This window comes from Brienomyrus brachyistius, chromosome 3, assembly GCF_023856365.1.
Source record: "Brienomyrus brachyistius isolate T26 chromosome 3, BBRACH_0.4, whole genome shotgun sequence".
In the NCBI taxonomy this organism is placed as follows: Eukaryota; Metazoa; Chordata; class Actinopteri; order Osteoglossiformes; family Mormyridae; genus Brienomyrus; species Brienomyrus brachyistius.
In genome coordinates, this window is record NC_064535.1 from 11,732,074 (window position 1) to 11,751,371 (window position 19,298).

General features: G+C 40.6%; 1 protein-coding gene across 2 annotated transcripts in view; it reads right to left on the reverse strand.

Moving 5' to 3' along the window:
• The window catches only part of dntt (deoxynucleotidyltransferase, terminal), an 84,574-nt gene extending 70,347 nt beyond the window's left edge, over positions 1–14,227 (reverse strand). For both annotated transcript variants that reach the window (XM_049009789.1, XM_049009788.1), the window contains exons 1-2: positions 14,003–14,227; positions 5,256–5,430 (exon numbers count right to left, since the gene is read on the reverse strand). In XM_049009789.1, coding sequence (XP_048865746.1) covers positions 5,256–5,430; positions 14,003–14,196 — 369 coding nt within the window. In that variant the 5' untranslated portion in view covers positions 14,197–14,227. The remainder of the gene's footprint in view (positions 1–5,255; positions 5,431–14,002) is intronic.
• Positions 14,228–19,298: the final 5,071 nt, after the last annotated feature.

The window sequence follows — 19,298 nt, forward strand, 5'->3', positions numbered from 1 at the left end:
AGTGTGATATAGATTAAGGTTTTCGGTCAGGGGGTAGCCAATCTTATCCGTAAAGGGCCGGTGTGTATGCTGGTTTTCACTGCAACTCCCTAATTAGGTCACTAATTAGAGGACTGATTGGCTGAAGAGTCCTCACACCTGGGTTTGAACAGCTGACCTAAAGGTTACCCCAAAAACCTGCACACACACCGGCCCTTTGCGGATGAGATTGGCTACCCCTGGTTTAGGCAGTTCTAAGATAAGTCATGGTGGTGTGACTTGAGCTGTAAGGTCATGTTATAACGTATAAAGCAGGATTTTATGAAAAGATACACTTGTTACTGCAGTGGCCTGAGGGACACATGAAAAACACAACTTATGTAAATTAACAAGCTATTATTTGCTTAATCAAGTAATCAATCTTTGTAAATACCCAGTAAAACAAGAAACTGCAATGCCTGCAAAACTATATTTACAGTACTTGATTGCCAACTGCCACGCATCTGGTGTGTCACTCACACTTTCAGACTCTCACGCTCACGCAAGAAATCTTACAGCAGGTCTATATTATTTCATTACAAAGCCTACAATTAGCTATATCAGAGCAGAAGCTGTGCCCTACATCAGTTGACTTAGATCACCATGCATTGCAGCCTATCCCAAGAGTGTAGGAGCCATGTTTGAGAGTCTGAACTATTGACACTTCTTAAATAGCTTGCATATGAAATTGTTGCCCATGAGCTATAACAACAATGCCAGGGCTGCCACCGCTTTAGAATCTGGTGGTTATTTTAAAGTATTCACTGCTTTACGTGGGTAACGTTAAATCACAATCAATACAGTATATTGAAAATTGAAGATTAATATAGAACACTACAATTACAGCTGCAGTGTCCATCATGCTCTCTTAGGTGCATACATTACAGTCAAGTATGTTGTAAATAAAGTTAGAAGTGCACAGATTTGTGTTGTAAAGTTTTTTTTTTTTTGTTTTCAACATTGCGAAGATTCAATTACAATTACAATTGTCAATTACAATGTGTACTTATCCAAAAATAGCAACATTACTGTTCATATTCTTGCATGTTTTTTTCATTACAATAATGAACAACAAATACAAACATTAACACAAAATATACAATAAAAAAAGCAGTATTTTTTAACATTATAGTTCAATGCTAGAGGGGATGTTCTGGTGTTCAGCTGCAGATATGCAACCATACATGGTTACAGAGAACATGAGAATTCATTCCTTATGTTCGCTTATGATTTTAATTTTATGCATTTATTTTTATAAAGTGCAAAGCGTCTACAGATTTGGTTTACAACTGTTCCTATTTCTGTTTGCAGTTTTAATAATAGAGCATTTAAAAACAAACTCCATTTTCCCTGCTGTAGCGATATCGCACCAAACCAAGAACTGAAAACTAGGGTCTGTACCGAATTGTGAATTTTGTGTACTGTCAGACCCCGAATGTCCATTCATCAAGGAAGTGCAGGTGAAGACCCCGGACAGAATGCTAGTGCATCCCAGAGCACACACATTCTCACACACACACGACGGGCAGTTTACAGATATCTTTCTCCCTGGCTGCTTGTTTTACACTATCAGTAGAAAACAAAGCATCCAGAGGTACTCTGAGGACACGCTGAGAAAGTGCAGGCTCAGCACACAAAGCAGAAGCGCCGTTCATCCCAGGAGGCAAGTGGCAGCAGAGCTACCCACTGAGCCGCCATCAGAGAATCAGTATTCATTTTTCTCTTATGCTTGTCAAGATCACAGGAGAGCCTGGAGTTGAACCAAGGCAGCACAGAGCACGAGGCATTGGTGCACCCAGTATGCATGGACAAATGCAATCATAATAATAATTATCGATACTTTATTGATCCCCGTAGGGAAATTGTCTTTACACCTCCCACAACTTGCTCTTTTTTCATACAGTAAGTTGTCTGCGAAGGGCTGCCACCCGTAGCGGCACCCAGGGAGCTGGGGGTTAAGGGCCTTGCTCAAGGACCCACAGGCTGAGGCTGGGATTGAACCTGTGACCTTCTGATTACAGGCACACAGGCTCAAACATTATTTAGTGCAAAAGAAAGTGAACCTAAATTTCACCATCTATGGCAAATTTTTATCTCTCTCAAATCTTCTTGGAGTTTTTTTTTTCCTAATTGTTGCCTTAAGCTACTGTAAGGGTCTTGGCTGGTCTTGCCTCAGGACCTGAATTATTTTTCAATCAGTAAGTCACAACTCAAAGTCATGATAAAAGTTGTGGACTGGTGATGCAACAATTAAAAAAAAATACCTTCCTCTCCATGAGCCACTGAAAATGGTCTTGCAGCTCATTTTTGGATCATGACCCCCCATTTGACAAACACTGGCCTGAACTGTTTCAACTGTTCCAGATTTCTGGTGTGTCTTTCATGACCATCCAGCCTTTTGTCTTGCCACACCAGTTCTATTAATTTGTCGTTTGATTTTAAAATAGCATTTGCAGAATGCTGCATTTGACCTTTTTATTACATGCTTTAGATGATTTATTGGAACGTTTAGGGTCATTTTCTTGCTGTTGTGCCTATTCTAAATGCATTTTAACCTGGTGTGTGTGTGTGTGTGTGTGTGTGTGTTTATATGTGTGATCTGCGATGGGTTGGCCCCCCATCCTGGGTTGCTCCCTGCCATGTGCGCCTAGCTTCTGGGATATGGTCCAGACCCCCGGCGATCCTGAATGGGCCAAGGGGCTACATGAAAGGGATGGATGGTGCATTTTTTCACAGGAAACGTTTCTCAGCATTATTTTCATCGCTTCAGTTGCATTGAACTGGCCAGATAGTATCATGATCATGACCTCCAGCCCAACACAGTCCTGAATATGATCTGAGGTTCTTTTGAAGTGAACTTATAATTTATATTGTTGTTTTGTGGGATGATTTTAAAGGTTAGTCACATCTCTATAGAGTCATCCATTTGCTTGTATTATCTATAATTTTTATGATATCATTTACCTTCTTTTACTGTATTTTACTGTATCACAAATTTGCGCACGGTCAGCCTTTTAAGGGATACATATCTGGGGATGCTAACCTTTTTTGAATAAAGGATTCATACGAAAAGTATAACTGTATTAATAGTAAAATAAATGTTCAAATAGTGCTTTATAGTTCGAATTTGCATGGACAATCCATTGAAAATAAGAAACAATTTGTAATTTGTAACTCTTCTTATTTTGCATATCTGAAATATTCTTATCCGTAGGAGTAAATGTGCATGTTTTACTTTAAGTATACATTCTACTGTACTTAGTAGTGGTAAGAGTGCACCTGTAAATGCTGGATCCAAGGGGAACACATTGTATGGGCGATATATTTTAGGTCGAAGCTTAAGGTGAAGTACTACTTGATATAATATATGGCATGTGTTTAATCTCTGTGGCAAAAAGACATAACTCCGAAACTTTGACGGATACTTTTACGTTTAAACAGCTGAGTTTGATCCTGCAGGAAGAAAATGTTTCCCCGTTTTCCTCCACTGCGGGTTCGAAATACGTATAATCCATCTTAGCAGGCATCATATGCTGATATAAAATTCACATATGCTGCACTAAATGAGTTGTAAAAGGAGAAAAGCTGTTTCAGTGTCTGCGTTCGCCCACCAGTTTGGCCGTGTTTGCAACCAAGACACTGCTGGAGCAGCTGATGTATCTCTGATGTATCAGAGAAGTATCTGAAATGTTTTCATGGGACCTGGTGATTAAACTGTTTATGGACAAAAATTCCTGTTTCTCCCTGATTTATGCTGAAGACAGAAAGGTCTCCCTGTATTTATCAGGTTAATTAAAAAAATATTAATTATACACTGTACGGGCAAAAGTATATTGATACCACTATTAATTAGAGGAATTGCCTAATTAAGCCATACTCATCGCTGGCATAGGTGTATAACTAAAGACACAGTTACACAATCTCTGGAAACAAACAATGAGCAGCAGGATGGGTGGCAGTACAGGTTTTACAGAAGAGGTTAGTCACTTTCCTCTTGACACCATCATAGGACGCCATCTTCCCAGCAAGTCATTTTGCTCTGCTAGAACTGCCCTGGTCAGCCACAGGTGAAGCGATTGTGAAAGTTAAAATGCCAGGGAGTAAGTTAAGCCGTCTAGTGATGGCTACAGGAGCTCACAGAAATGGACCTGATCGCCCAACATCAATACCCAACCTGAATGGCAGCAGATGCCATCAGCAATATTCTGGTATCTAATAGAATGGCTCTCCAGGAGACTAGGGGCTATTAGAGCAACAAAGCGTGGACCAACTTCATATCAATACAATAATTATGTGTGTGTTTGTGTGTGTGTGTGTGTGTGTGTGTGTGTGTGTGTGTGCGTGTGTGTGTGTGTGTGTGTGTGTGCGCGCGCGTGTGTGTGTGTGTGTGTGTGTGTGTGTGTGTGTGTGTGTGTGTGTGTGTGTGTGTGTGTGTCCGAGTAAGTGGGTATACCTTACCTTATGGGGACACGATGTCCCCACAATGTGTTGAATGCCCATTTTTTTCCCTTAAGGTTTGCATTCCAATTTAATAAACATAAGTGACTGCAATTAAAAAACTAAAAATGCAAGAACTCTTGTATTTTTCTTGGTTATGGTTAGGGCTGGGTAGGGGTTAAAGTTGTTATATTTATCGTTAGCATTTTTCCCATAGAAATGAATGAGCGGTCCCCATAAAGATATGTTTACCTGACATGTGTGTGTGTGCGTGCATGTGTGAGTGTGTGTGTATGTGTGTGTGTGTGTGTATCACATTCCTTCATTTTATTTAATATAATGTTTTATAAAACAAATTGGGGATTACAAGGTGAAATATATCTCCTAGCATCCTTCAAAACATGACAACTGTCTGTTTTTAATCCTCAGAGGTCTTGTTTCATGAATAATTTTGGGCCTTCTTCACTAAATACTCCCAAAAGAAACAAATAGGTCTTCCCAGTAAGATTGTACGTAAATCCATCCATCATTTAACCACTTACCCTGGATAAGGTCACAGGGGAACCTGGAGCCTGTCCCTGGTAGTATAGGGTGCCCCAGTAAGTAAATCATTGCTACAATTTCCTGTTATACTGTACTCTCTACTCGATGCACTTGCCACATTTCAGTACAAAATCATAAAAAAAACAGCAGTCATTGTTCTCAGCCTCTCTTTTGGACCACATTGCCACCTAGTGGTATGTACTGGTACTGTTCTAAGAAATTTTGAAGCGTGATGGAAATGTTCAAGAAACTCCCACCTGGATGCGATGTCTGGACTCGACAACGACGGGCCGCCCCGCTGCCATACTCTCGGTGAACCAGGTAATGTCCAGTAATTGTACGCTTGCCTTGTCCTTCAGGCCATGGTCGAGGAGCCATGCCCGCAATTCTTGGGCCTCGTTGTCCTCTGCCACCACGTGAGTGACCTCGTTGCTGAAAACATAACAGGCATCAAATTCCATCTACGGTTCATTCTGTATTACTACTCAAGGCATGCGACCCATCCAGTTATGAAAATCGGTTATAGATCGTGACATATGTAGGTCACCGAATTCAGAGCTCTGATCAGCAATAACGAAATGTCTAACGATCAAACACAATGGTTAAAGCATTTTTGGTTCCACAGGTGTGGAGATAAGCAGGTGCTGTTTGTCTCTCATTTGATCTTCGCCAAAAGGCACAGAGGAACCACAGCATCACTGCCAAAACGTGAGGCATGCAGTGGCAGCATTGTGTCTAATTGCTTTGCCAGTGTGGTTAGTGCAGCAAGCATCAGTACGAAGCACAATTATGTTCCGTTCTTTATCTCCTTATGCTAATCTTCATGATCTCACATGGAGCTGAAAAAAAACAGGGAACTTCCCAAGAAAGCAAGTCCAACTGACAGAAGCAAGGATCCCGTAAAGCTGCTGACTGCTAAGACAACACTTTGGTGTCCAGTAGTGAAGCGCATTACGAATCTGTAACTTTTTACGCAACCAGAAATGTGTCACTCCAACAACAAAGATGAAAAAGTGGTGTAATGGGTCATTAGTTGCATGGCGGAACGTGAGTGCAGCGTGTGACACAGTAGTATCCTTACACAATCACACTTAAAATAATATTTCTATGATAGTTTTAAAAAGCATGCAAAATTAATGTGGCACCACTAATGTGAAGTCAGAAATGATCATTGCTGTTCGGAAGAGTTATATTCACAAGAGTCCAGGTAATTAAGTACCATCATCAAGCCATTCAGAGTAAATTTCCCACTCAGACCAGAATTGCCTCATTGAATGCGGAAAACAACGCTGTGTGATTACCCAGTTGACAATAAACAAGCACTTTGGCAAGCATACCATGACATTACCATTTTGCTGCAGCACATCATCTTAAATATAGTATTTTCTATACTAAATGTATACGATGACTCATGTTTCACATGATGTGGTGTTTTACTACCCCAGCTTTTATCAATGCATTTTGCACATATACAAATATTGGGTACTCCATGCCAGAAAAAAAGTGAGAGATTGAATGCAGGAAGAATTTTTTAAAATTATTATTATATTAGCAGGTTTCATGTAAAAGAACTGTAAAATTATCAGATAAGAACTGAACCAGCGGTATCTGAGGCAATCTCTCCATTATGAAGTGCTAAAAAATGGAAGTGCTAGTTGGTTCTTAGGCTGCTGGAAATAAGCTTGACGACCTCAACCTTGGTGGTCTTCCTACTGAGCTTGACGCTGTGATCAGAGATCTTGGTGTCCTGGTTGATTCAGATCTATGTTTCGATGCTCATATAAGCAGTATTCCTAGAACTGTGTTCTACAGTACCATCTACGGAACAAAGCCAAGCTTTGGAAGATGCTCTCCTTTCATGATGCAGAAAAACTGATATATGCCTTTATAACTTGCAGGCTGGGCTACTGTAATGCCCTCATTTGTGGTTCTCCATATGAATCCTTATAAACTTCAGCTGATACAAAATGCAGCAGCCAAAGCCACAAAACTAAAAAAATCTGATTACAAAAAGCACTGCTATTAACTTATGAAGCATTAAATGGCCGTAATGGCCTTATAAACCAGAATACCTTAGAGAGCCACTGATCTCTTACAACCCTCCTCGCCTGCTTTGATCTCCAGGAGCAGGGTATCTATTAGTACTCGGAGTAGGAAAAGCTATGGCAGGCTGCAGAGCATTCCCTTACAGAGCTCTGCAGCTGTGGAACAGTCTTCCAGTGGGTGTGCGAGATTCAGGCTCACTCTCAATATTCAAGTCTAGACTAAAAACATAGCTGTTTAGTCTAGCTTATAGGGACTCTAGTTCTAGCTCTAGCTAACTGTTCACTTCCAGTTAGACCTATAGTGTGAGGTGTAGATCTGAGTGGGGATCGGAGCCATTGACTTTGGATGAGCTGAACTGTCAGTGCCGTCCCTTTAGCTTCACACCCCCTCGTGGAACTGGAGTGCTGACATTTCAGGGACTCCCCATGCCTGTGATCCCACTTGCCTCTCCCTCCTACTTATGCTGCCATAGCCATATCTGTTGGAGCTTACATACTGCACTCAGCTAACTGTTTGCACTGCCTCTAGTCTCCCCTACTTTGGCTAACACACTTTTTATTCCCTGTACCCCACCTGGGGTGTGCTGCCAGGAACTGCTGACCCTGCTGCCTGTGATGTCTCTACTACCTGCCTGTGATGCCTCTACTACCTGCCTGTGATGCCTCTACTACCTGCCTATGATGCCTCTACTACTGGCCTGTGATGCCTCGACTACCTGCCTGTGATGTCTCTACTACCTGCCTGTGATGTCTCTACTACCTGCCTGTGATGCCTCTACTACCGGCCTGTGATGCCTCGACTACCGGCCTGTGATGCCTCGACTACCGGCCTGTGTTGTCACCTCTGGCTTGCTCACTGGAGGCTTTGGGCAGGGATAATTGAGCCAAGTGTATTGTGAAAATGTGCTATGCAAAAAATATTGAATTGAATTGAATTGAATTGGCTTTCAAACTTGCCTCATTTGGTATATTTAATGATGCAATGACTTCCATAATTTGCACAAACACTGTACCCAAACCCTGTAACTCAGGTCAGAACAAGACGATGGATAGATGGATTGTCATTATATGCCACATTGTGGCATTGAAAATATTGTTTGGTTATAAACAATATAATATAAATTTTATCTGGGAACCTTTTGCAAATTGTACTTCCATGTATCCATCCATCTCATACTTTCTTATCAAGTTCAGGGTTGCAGGGAGAATTGTGCTTATGTGGTGAAGTTATTTAAAATAGTGTAGCCAGAAAATGATAACGGAAAGGGAGGAGGATAAGTTGAGCTGGAACAAGCTGAAGGGAAGGTGATGAGGTCAGGTGGAATGCCTGCCCTGGCTGGAAAAACCCGGGGGTTTCTGAGTCAGTGCCTGCAGCTCTGGAGCCAAACAATGTCAGCTGCTATGAATATGCATATTTAGATGGGGCAAAGGAAAGGGCGGCTGTTGTTGGTGCTCAGTATAACTTAAAGGAATTTACTAATGGTATCTGATGTTATTATTTTTAACTTTCATGTCCAAGGAGACAATGACTTATGATCAATAATTGTGTGAAGTTAGTATTGAAATTTAAAAAAAAAAAAAAGGTTGCACTTGCATAACTATCCCTCTGACATTTACGATAATGTCAAAATGAGGTTTTTAATTCAGAAAGATTAAAAAAATAATATCTCTGTGAAATATATTTCATTGAAAGTCTAAATTATTATTCATGGTTATTTAATAATTCTGGTTAATCAACAAAATACATCTAATGCTCAATCTGCCCTTAAACCAATCTGCCCCTGGATCTGTAATCCCGCCCATTTCTGCTACCAGATCAGTTACTCTTCCTGAGGTGTCATTACCTTTTACATGATTACACATCAGTACTATTTTCTACACAATGTCATAAATTCTACCGCAGGCCAGAGATGTCTTTCAGGATTCTCCGTACCGAGGGGTTGCCTAGCTTTTATAACCTTTACGTCCCATTGTGTGTAATGACCCCTGGCCTGATTTCCTTGGCCCACAAATTGCGATTGGGATTTGGTTCTGTCCCAGAACGATATCGACTTCTGCCTGTCATTTTGGTTAACGAGTGTCGGATTGCGTTTTGGCCTCTGCTCAATAAACGGATATGGATTGTCCTGCACATACATCTGATTCATTGCACAATCAGCCATATAAACTCTGACAGCAAAGTTTATGTCTACCGAACGCAGCAAATTGAATGCCCACATGATCACAATTCTTCATTTAAAAATATTTCAAACTAGAAAAATAAGATGAGCTTTTAGAAAAAGGTCACGTGACTAAAAACATTTGTCGCTGAAGAAAAATAAACTTAGCTCAATATTTGAGCCAAAAAAAAAACCAGTATGTTTTACAGTGCTCTTTATGAGTAACTTAGTTTGAGTGCAGTCTAGCTGTTGGAAGGTCACGTAGAATCCTGGAAGTTTTGAGATTTTGAAAGTGCAACTTTAAACCCATTGCAAAGGATTATGTAAGATAACATAAAGAATTTTGATAGAATCTTCCTTTTTAAAGGGAGGTGTCAACAATGGATGGAGTTGGTCATGACCTTTTAAGTCTAACTGACACATTGATAGCATTGAATAAATTAATCCAAAGAATCTGGAGAAGAGTTCAGCAAATAAAGTGTCCAGGAGGAGCATATTCTGTTCAACCACTGTGCATCCTGACAATCCAGTTGATGGAATTCTAGCATCTAAACAAAAAATAAATAGCATGGAAAGCTTTGTACTATGGATACGTATTTAGGGGTCGATTCACTAATATGCGTAAGTCAGAAAAGCAGGTAGCTGCACACTTTTTCACTTAAGGGTTTTCTCCCTGCGCTTAAATCTGGGGTTTAAGTGCACTTAAGCAGTGCACGCACTTTGGCCAAAGAAACACCAAAATATGGGCATGCGTATGTAAATGACTCTTAAGTGCATTTGGCCACTGACTTAAGTGCACTTACGTGTATTTTTCACTATGGGCTCCGTAGGGCTGCATTAAGTCACATGTCTCTACATGGTGTTCAGAAAGCCGAACATTTAAGAAAGCAAAGCGTTTTACATCTATTATACATTTTGAATAAATGTTATCATTCAAAATGCATGTGAATAATTCATATAATTATTTAAGAATTATATAACACTTTTGTATATATAGAGATGCATAAGTATATACAAGTCCATTATCATTAAACAAGGTTAAAGCACATGCCTCGTTAACTAACAGGCAGGCCAATTAGGCAAAATGACTGGTCAATTAAAAAAAATCATAGGCTCAAAGGAAATTTTGTGTTCTCAGAATCCTAAGCCACAATGCAGGTACAGTACTTGCACTCCTGCAAGAGTGGGACAGGCATCTTGATGTACTTCAACTAACACTGAGTCACTTCACTTCAGTTCACGCTACTAATAATAGTAACATTTACAGCTTATCTTTTGGTTTGGAATATTTGCTTGTACCCAGAATTGTTATGAAAGAGGGAGAAAAAAACAAATATATTGTTTAGTATAAGTGTATTAGGCTATACTTGTCAAGATAAAAGAGTTTTTGAGGATTTCAGTTAGGTTCACAATGTAAATTAAATAGTCCATTTTCCACATTTTGCTTTTTGCAAAAATCCTTTCATACGCTTTTCTTGCTTGATACATTAATTATACTTCTTGCACGGCTGGGCTGCAAGACGCATAATTTTTTGAGCACTTTTCTGACTTATGCGCCTGATGGGAGAATAGACCTCTTACTGCATAAGTCATTTTCTTACCTTAAAAATAGGCTGTTTACAAACCTGAGGCAATTTTTTCAAAAGGAACTTATTATCAATAGATATGCTATGTCAAAGAAAAAGTAATAATAAACTTTCAACAAAGCAGTTCATCCCGGTGAAGAAAAGTAGCATTTGACTGTGGTTCAGCCTTGAGAGTTTTTTGACTAAATAATTGCCATACTGAGAAAGTCAAACATTCAGCTCCGTTTCTAATGTGTTACCATGGAGATGCATTTAATTGAGGTTCTGCTTTAACTTTCTGTGTTGTCTGTTTAAAATGTAGTGCAATTGCATGCATATTGTATGCCTCCTGCGTTTCACAGCCTTTAACATACAGGTATAGTTTTTTTATTGTTATATTGTATTGTCTTTGGGGGCGGCATGGTGGTGCAGTGGTTAGCACTGTTGCCTCACACCTCTGGGACCCGGGTTCGAGTCTCCGCCTGGGTCACATGTGTGTGGAGTTTGCATGTTCTCCCCATGTGGGGTTTCCTCCGGGTACTCCGGTTTCCCCCCACAGTCTAAAAACATGCTGAGGCTAATTGGAGTCGCTAAATTGCCCGTAGGTGTGCATGTGTGCGTGAATGGTGTGTGAGCGTGCCCTGCGATGGGCTGGCCCCCCATCCTGGGTTGTTCCCTGCCTCATGCCCATTGCTTCCGGGATAGGCTCCGGACCCCCCGCCACCCAGTAGGATAAGTGGTTTGGAAAATGGATGGATGGATATATATATATATATATATATATATATATATACACACATATAGTGTGTGTAGGGTTATGTTTAAGCTGGGCTATGAGTGCAGTGAACAGACTGGCATGCATTAGTAAAAAAAAAAGAACAAACCGTAAAGTTTGATACAATTGAAAAAACTGAAAATCATGCAGATCCACAGCTCATTTACAGTCAATGGGGGCTTACGGACCAGACCTCGTGGAGATTTGAAGGGCTTGCAAAATACCCTTAGAAATAATGAGTCAAGTGGTTGAAAACATGTTGGCCATTCATTAAACTGTTACGCGTCTTTGCCATACTGAATATATTTGAATACATACTGCCCTGCCATTTCCATTTAAAGCTTTTCTTCTGCTTCACGTGTGTAAAGTGCTTTATAATTGAAACAAAACCTGCACAGGTGAAAATAATAATTGATTTGATTAGTCATAAGAAATCCAGTCTCCTCCGTCAGTAAGTCTTCCATACTAGATGCACATAAAGACACATCTAGACATTTCTCCAAAACAACGATAACAATTTTCATGAAATTAACAAAAAAATTGCATAGTTGTAGCGTATAGGGCAGGGCTGGCCAATCTTATCCTCAAAGAGTCGCTGTGTGTGTAGGTTTTCTCTGTAACTCCCTAATTAGGTCACTAATTAGAGGACTGATTGGCTGAAGAGTCCTCACACCTGGGTTTGAACAGCTGACCTAAAGGTTACCCCAAAAACCTGCACACACACCGGCTCTTCGTGGATAAGATTCCCTACCCTTGGTATAGGCAGGGACGGATTACGGACCGGGCCAGCGGGGCCGCTGCCCAGGGGCCCTTGGGGTGCAGGGGGCCCGTGGGGCCCCTAGCCCAAAACAATTTGCAATGCTTATCAACAATGTATTTTCGTTTGTCTATTTTAGAGGGCCTACATTCTTTGATCCTCTGCCTACAAGGGCCCCTGACCCTATAGGGAGGGCATTTGGCTGCCAAGGGCCCTTGAATTGTGGTGGTTGTGGTGGTGGTGGTGTTGGTGCTGGTGGGGGGGGGGCCTCGCAAACGTTTTGCCCAGGGGCCCACACAACCCATAATCCGTCCCTGGGTATAGGGCCACCAACAGAAATATGTACAGACAAATCAACAAGCACTCCCCTTCATAACCACAATGGCTGCATGCCGCAATCGAAAACCTTCACATCTAGTCCCTTCAGATATGCTAGTTCTGGCTCACGAGGTCAACAGGATGAAAAAGTCAATCATAGTCGAGCAAAAGAGCTCAATCGATTATTTTTCAAGTTTGTTATTAAACAAATTTTGAAAAAGACCAAAGCTATGGCATTGACATGAATTATATATTAAGTCTTATACCTACTCCGATCCAAATATTGAGCAATAACTTAGGATTTATTTGAACTTGCTGGGTAAACTTTATTAATAACCTGCATAGCCAAGAAATGAAAATGAAATTGAAAGAATGTAACAGGAACAAAAGGTGAAAATCTGTCAAGAGCAAATGTAAAACATATACTTCATATAGACTGACATGCCTATATATATATATATATATATATATATATATATATATATATATATATTTCCTTGGCCCACAAATTGTATGTATACATAATTTTGTTGCCATTTAAGGTATTCACCTAAAGTGAGACAGACATTTTGTATGTTAAATACCTCCTGTGATAAAGGCATTGCCATAAAATTCTGATATCCAAAACATAGGCTACTAATCAGAAAAACACTTCAACCAGGAAGACAACATAAGGACTAATGCCCCTACAATGCTCTGAAAAGATTTATTGCAAATACGGTTTTGCACAAATATTTCAAAACGGTGTCAGCACCATTTCAATGCTACTATTATTGGTAACATGAAGGTTTTTGAATGATATTGTTGTAGGACAAAGGCGCATAAGTGGTGTGTGTTTTAAAAAGAGGCTGAAATGTTATATAAAATGACAAGTGATACTTATTAGATATTATACAAGTGCACATATTTGGCACATTAAAATGTCAGTTTGAGGTGCGGACGGTTTATTTCCTGTGGTTGATTTTTAAACAATACTTTCAAGCTGCATTTCTGGGAATGCTGCCATGAAGCGCGTGTGTGCTGGGAGCAGTTAAACAGCACCAGCCTCCCACTGGTGCCAGGCTACAGCTGTGCTTGTTGACCTGGCACAGAGCTGCACCGCTTTAGTCCAAGAAAGGTACAGTGGATTTCTAATACTGATGGGTCGCATGCAGAGTGAGTGTCTATGCTTTGGAAGGTGCTATAAGCTGTGAGGTAGTAGCACACAAATCAGAATTAGCCCTCTCCGAATTTATACAATAGATGCCTTGCAGTATAGTCAAATAAAAGGAACAAAAGTGCAATACAACTTTGAATGCAAAATGAATATATATATAGTTATATATATGTGTGTGTGTGTGTATAGGTGCTGTTACTAGCACACCCCATGTAGAGACATACTGTACCTGAGGTCGTACTGCACGTAAAAGCCCTTTTTCCTTGCCAGGTTGGTCAAGAATGTCCTTCTGCTGGAGCCCATCTTTCTCTCCACTAGGTAAATGGTCATGTCCCTGAACTTGACCTCATGCTGGACCTGGAGGCTCTGCTCAGTCTGCCTTTTCCTTTTCTTCACCTGCAGCTGGATCGGTGTGTGGATCATTGTCGAAAGACAAACGTGAAAATGCAGTGATCCTGGGCTTCAAACATTTTTGTTTAGGTTTTTTTTTTTCTCTTGAACTAAAACGCCCTTGATGATGTCATTGTTTTTAGCTCTGTTTTTTTTTTCTCTCAGCAGCACAACTTGACATCTGTGATGAACAGCAGACAGACAGACAGACGGACTGGAAGAATGGCAGTTTGATACTGCAGGTGTTTTGGGTTAATGTAATTTGATAAACTATGCATCATGTCATTTTTAAAATATTGAAGCCTGCAAAAACTCACTCAGTTTACTGCTTTATATAACTTCTATTAATTAAATCATTGAATGTTTTTTAGTTTAATAACTTCATTTACATTAATGCGGTATATGTATTCCCAATACTCTGTAATTCCATTAGAATCACTGCAAATATGATAGCAATTTAGCTAATATTTTATATAGCCTAAAGCAGTACCTTTCTTAAGCATGTCGGCCTACCTTATAATGACACCGCATTACCTTACCCTCTCTAATCTCTTCACAATAAGACTTCAGGTATTTTCACTATATTAGTCATACAATTACTGTTGCACCATTGTGGTGATCATGTATGGATGTTTTCACTCACAAAGTAACATTGTCAAAAGGGATGAATGAAAGGAATGAATGATGTCAGTTTTTTCATGCTGGCCTGTAGCCTAAGCCTCAAAGATTTGGTATGTAAGGTGTATGTACTGTGAACATGAGATGAAGGAGGATGGAGATCTTTATATTCCAGTCACAGTCTGCATCCTCTGCCGTGATATAAGTGAGTTTCGGGAGCAGCCACAAGCACAGGATATATATTATTTAGTCAAACATAATTTTAGGCCGTATTTAGAGACATTACAGGGTTCCAATCCAAAACAACATAAATCAAAAGCAACTCCTGTTTTCTTCTCCTCTTCCCCTCACACTGTTCTTATCTAGCAGTTTTAAGTGGCAGCCTGTTGTAGTACAGCGGCGTGAGGCCTGGTTGCCTTGTGCAGGCCATGTAATTCACCATATAGTCCACATTTTATATCTGAATATTCCCATTATTAGCAAATGAATATATAACATCAAATTATCTGTCTCACGTCGTATTGTGCTTCATTTTACGCATGAAAGCCAGCATCAGTATTCTGCCCTGCTGTTAAAATGAAGACTCTGCTGCAGGGATATTTTGGGAAATGCAATTTTACAGATGTACGTCATTTTCCACAGAAGGTAATCTGTTACCTACCTGCAAGCACAAACTGGCACAGTCTGCATGCCTTGACTGACACGCACAGATAACTACTTGAATCAGAGGAACCTATGTAGATGAAGTGCTACTAAATACAAAAAAGCAACAATATTCAGAGAATAAGCCAGGAGGCGGCAATGCAGGGACTGAGTAAGACACATGTTGGGCGATAATCCGCAGGTAGGGGATGAGCAGGGCTGCTAATCCCCAACCTGATCATCATAAGCAGGGAGACGGGTGGCGATGGGGTGGAACTGTGTCACTCTCAGCAGCTCAACCAGGACCGTGGATGCGTGTTGGGTCATTAAATGCTTTAAACCTGTCATACCAGCTTCTCTTTGATGTGCAGGTGTTTAAAATTCATTGGCAAAAATATATTGGGTACTTCAGTGTTAAGTAAACAAATAATTTCCTCTACAGCACTGCAGATTAAAAAAAAATGTGGTCACTTACATTATTGTTTATACCATAACATACTTCCTAAAATCAATTAAACCTTAGTTCCTTATACCTTTATATAAATAAAGTTATACGAGTATTGGGGGGTGGCATGGTGGTGCAGTGGTTAGCACTGTTGCCTCACACCTCTGGGACCCGGGTTCGAGTCTCCGCCTGGGTCACATGTGTGTGGAGTTTGCATGTTCTCCCCATGTCGTTGTGGGGTTTCCTCCGGGTACTCCGGTTCCCCCCCACAGTCCAAAAACATGCTGAGGCTAATTGGACTTGCTAAATTGCCCGTAGGTGTGCATGTGTGAGTGAATGGTGTGTGAGTGTGCCCTGCGATGGGCTGGCCCCCCGTCCTGGGTTGTTCCCTGCCTCATGCCCATTGCTTCCGGGATAGGCTCCGGACCCCCCACGACCCAGTAGGATAAGCGGTTTGGAAAATGGATGGATGGATGGATATACGAGTATTGGGGAGTAAGAAAACAGACTCATTAAATTATGATACTTCTAGTATAGTACTTTTTTTATTCATTTGTTTGAGTATGTATACACCCACATACACAAATATATGTCTGTCTTTATACCTTCCGTGTGTGTGTGTGTGTGTGTGTGTGCGTGTGTGTGTGTGTGTGTGTGTGTGTGTGTGGATGGCGCTCCATCCTGGATTGCTCCCTTCCATAAGCTCCTAGTTTCTTGCTGCTACGACACAAAAAAATCCCTTTTGGGATAAATAAAATACTCTGAAGAAATTAATCTGAATAAGAGTGAGTGAAGTTCTCCTGTGTCGAATGGGTTTAACTCCAGAAACTCCTCCTGCAGTCCAAAGACAAGCAGTAAGGTGAAATCAAAGCTGCCCATGGTATGTGATTCTGGGCGTGCCTGCACTAAGATGCCCTGGCATCCAGGGTGTCCCCTGCCTAGTGTCCTACCCAGAGGGGATCGGCTTCAGGCCCATTCCTCAGATCCCTGAGCAAGATGCAGAGATGACCCTGTATTGTTATACTCAACAACAAAATATCTTCAAACTGTTTATCCTGCACAGGTTTGTGTGGTATGTGCTTCCTCAATCATTAAACTACCTCATAATTAGAAACAATTCATCTAAATGAAAAATGACGTTTATATGTGCAATGTAATGAGGAAACACACTGATTTACTAATAAGCCAATACTGCTAATAAGGGTAACACAGTAGTTTTACACCTGCAGGATTAAGGGTTCGAACATCTCTCTGTGGGGTTTTTTTCCCCAATTTTTTTTTCTGGGTATTAGGGTTCAAAAACATTCAGTTAAGTGGTGCCTCTAAATTACCCATAGTCCTTTGGTGAAGTGGCATGTTACAGTACTGTGCAAAAGCCAAAGAAAGCCAAGGCAGCCACAGAAAATGATGTTTAAATGATATTCATGTTGGCGTAAAACTATTATGTCTGTCAACTATGTGTGTCAGCTTAATTATTTAAAATCTTCTGCTAAAATCACCCCAGTGTCTGCAGTAGTCATCCAGAGTACTCATGCATTTTTTCACTTGGCCACTAACACACCTTGTATAGGTAATCAATACCTCATTGACTTTCTAAACTAATTTAATTAATGAATTAATTGAGCTGGCGGTGAAATTTAACAACCACATGGAATGGCTTGGGCTCCCCTGAGGAGAGGTTTGGGAACTGAAGCGGTGTTTCTCTAGCCATCCAACTAGATATCAGTAACTTTTTAGAAAACGTCTTTGTTCATAATAACGTTAAATTGTGTTTTTTTTTTTTTTTTGTTCTGAGCAAAAATTCACTTACTACCCAGGAAATTAGCTTAAAATTTTCTTTTGACTGCCTAAGACTTTTGCACAGTGTTGTATGTAGGGTATCTGCTGCCCTCTGGTTCTGGGTGGGATCCCTACCACCCTGCATTGGCCCAGTAGTATGAAGCATGCAAGGATGCAGGCACTACTGCTAATACTATTACTCATAATAGCTAATTATTTAACAGAAGTTAACACAAACATTTTTGTAAAATTATAAAAACCCCATAATATATTTTTGGTGGGAGGTGGCATGCTGGTGCAGTGGTTAGCACTGTTGCCTCACGCCTCTAAGACCCGGGTTCGAGTCTCCACCTCGGTTACATGTGTGGAGTTTGCATGTTCTCCCCATGTCGTCGCGGGGTTTCCTTCAGGTACTCCAGTTTCCCCCCACAGTCCCAAGACATGCTGAGGCTAATTGGATTTGCTAAATTGCCCATTGAGTGCATGTGTGAGTGAATGGTGTGTGAGTGTGCCCTGTAGTGCCCCCCCAATCCTGGGTTGTTCCCTGCCTCATACCCATAGCTTCCAGGATAGGCTCCGGACCCCCCGTGACCCAGAAGGATAAGCAGTTTGGAAGATGGATATATTTGGTGTGGGAAGACAAATGCATCATATCAAATACATTCTTGCATTAAGAACTGCCAATCACATACTTCAATGACCTATAACTACTGACATTAATCAAGCCTTTCAGTTTGAACCTCTAATTCAGTGAAGTCTCACTTTCTCCATTATTCAGCCCCCCTGGTTGAAAATGCAAGAGGAAGTTGCTAGAATAGAAAGTCCATGCAATTTACTGGCAAGTGTGACCTGATGTGATTTTTTTTTTTGTTTAATTTCGTTGGACAGTTGTATAACAAATTGTAAATGAGTCACACCTCCAGGGTTGTGGGTTCAAATCCTGCCCCTGTGCAATTCATGCAGTTTGCATAAGTGTCCTATCACATGGATTAGCGTCTGTAAATTGTGTCCCATGTCATTTCATTTGTTTTTTTTTTTTTGGACTTCAGGATGAAATCTGCAGAGATCATGCAACAGATCCAGGCCATGAACCCATGTTCAACGCAGGATACGATGCTGCCCACTGAGTCTAAACTAAGTAATACTATTTATATGTGCATTTAACCAGAGGTGGACAGTTCAGGTCCAGAAACTAAAAATCCAGACCAAGATTTTGTTTCAACCAACCAGTTGCGTATATAGAATCAGGGGCACAGAGGACTCAGCTGGTTGGTTGAAACAATATTTTGGTCTGGATTTGTACTTTCTGGACTTGAACTACCCACCCCTGCTTTTAACTAATATATTTTACTTGCTTTAGTTTTAACTAGCAGTAAATTAAATGATTTATATATAAGTTACAATTTAATAAGTCTTCTTATAAACACGAGGTTAAAAGGTATAATCATCTCATTCATGATGTAAAATGTTTCATAACTGCTGTTAGGAAGTGTGTCCAGCCTACATGGGAACAATCACAAAAGCTCGCTAACCCCACGAAACCTATTCCTGTAAGTCCACTATTAGATATCACTTCCTATTACACACTTCAGCTACAGTTTTGACACAATGTAGAAGTTGAGCGCCTTATATTCCTCATTTAACGTTTCAG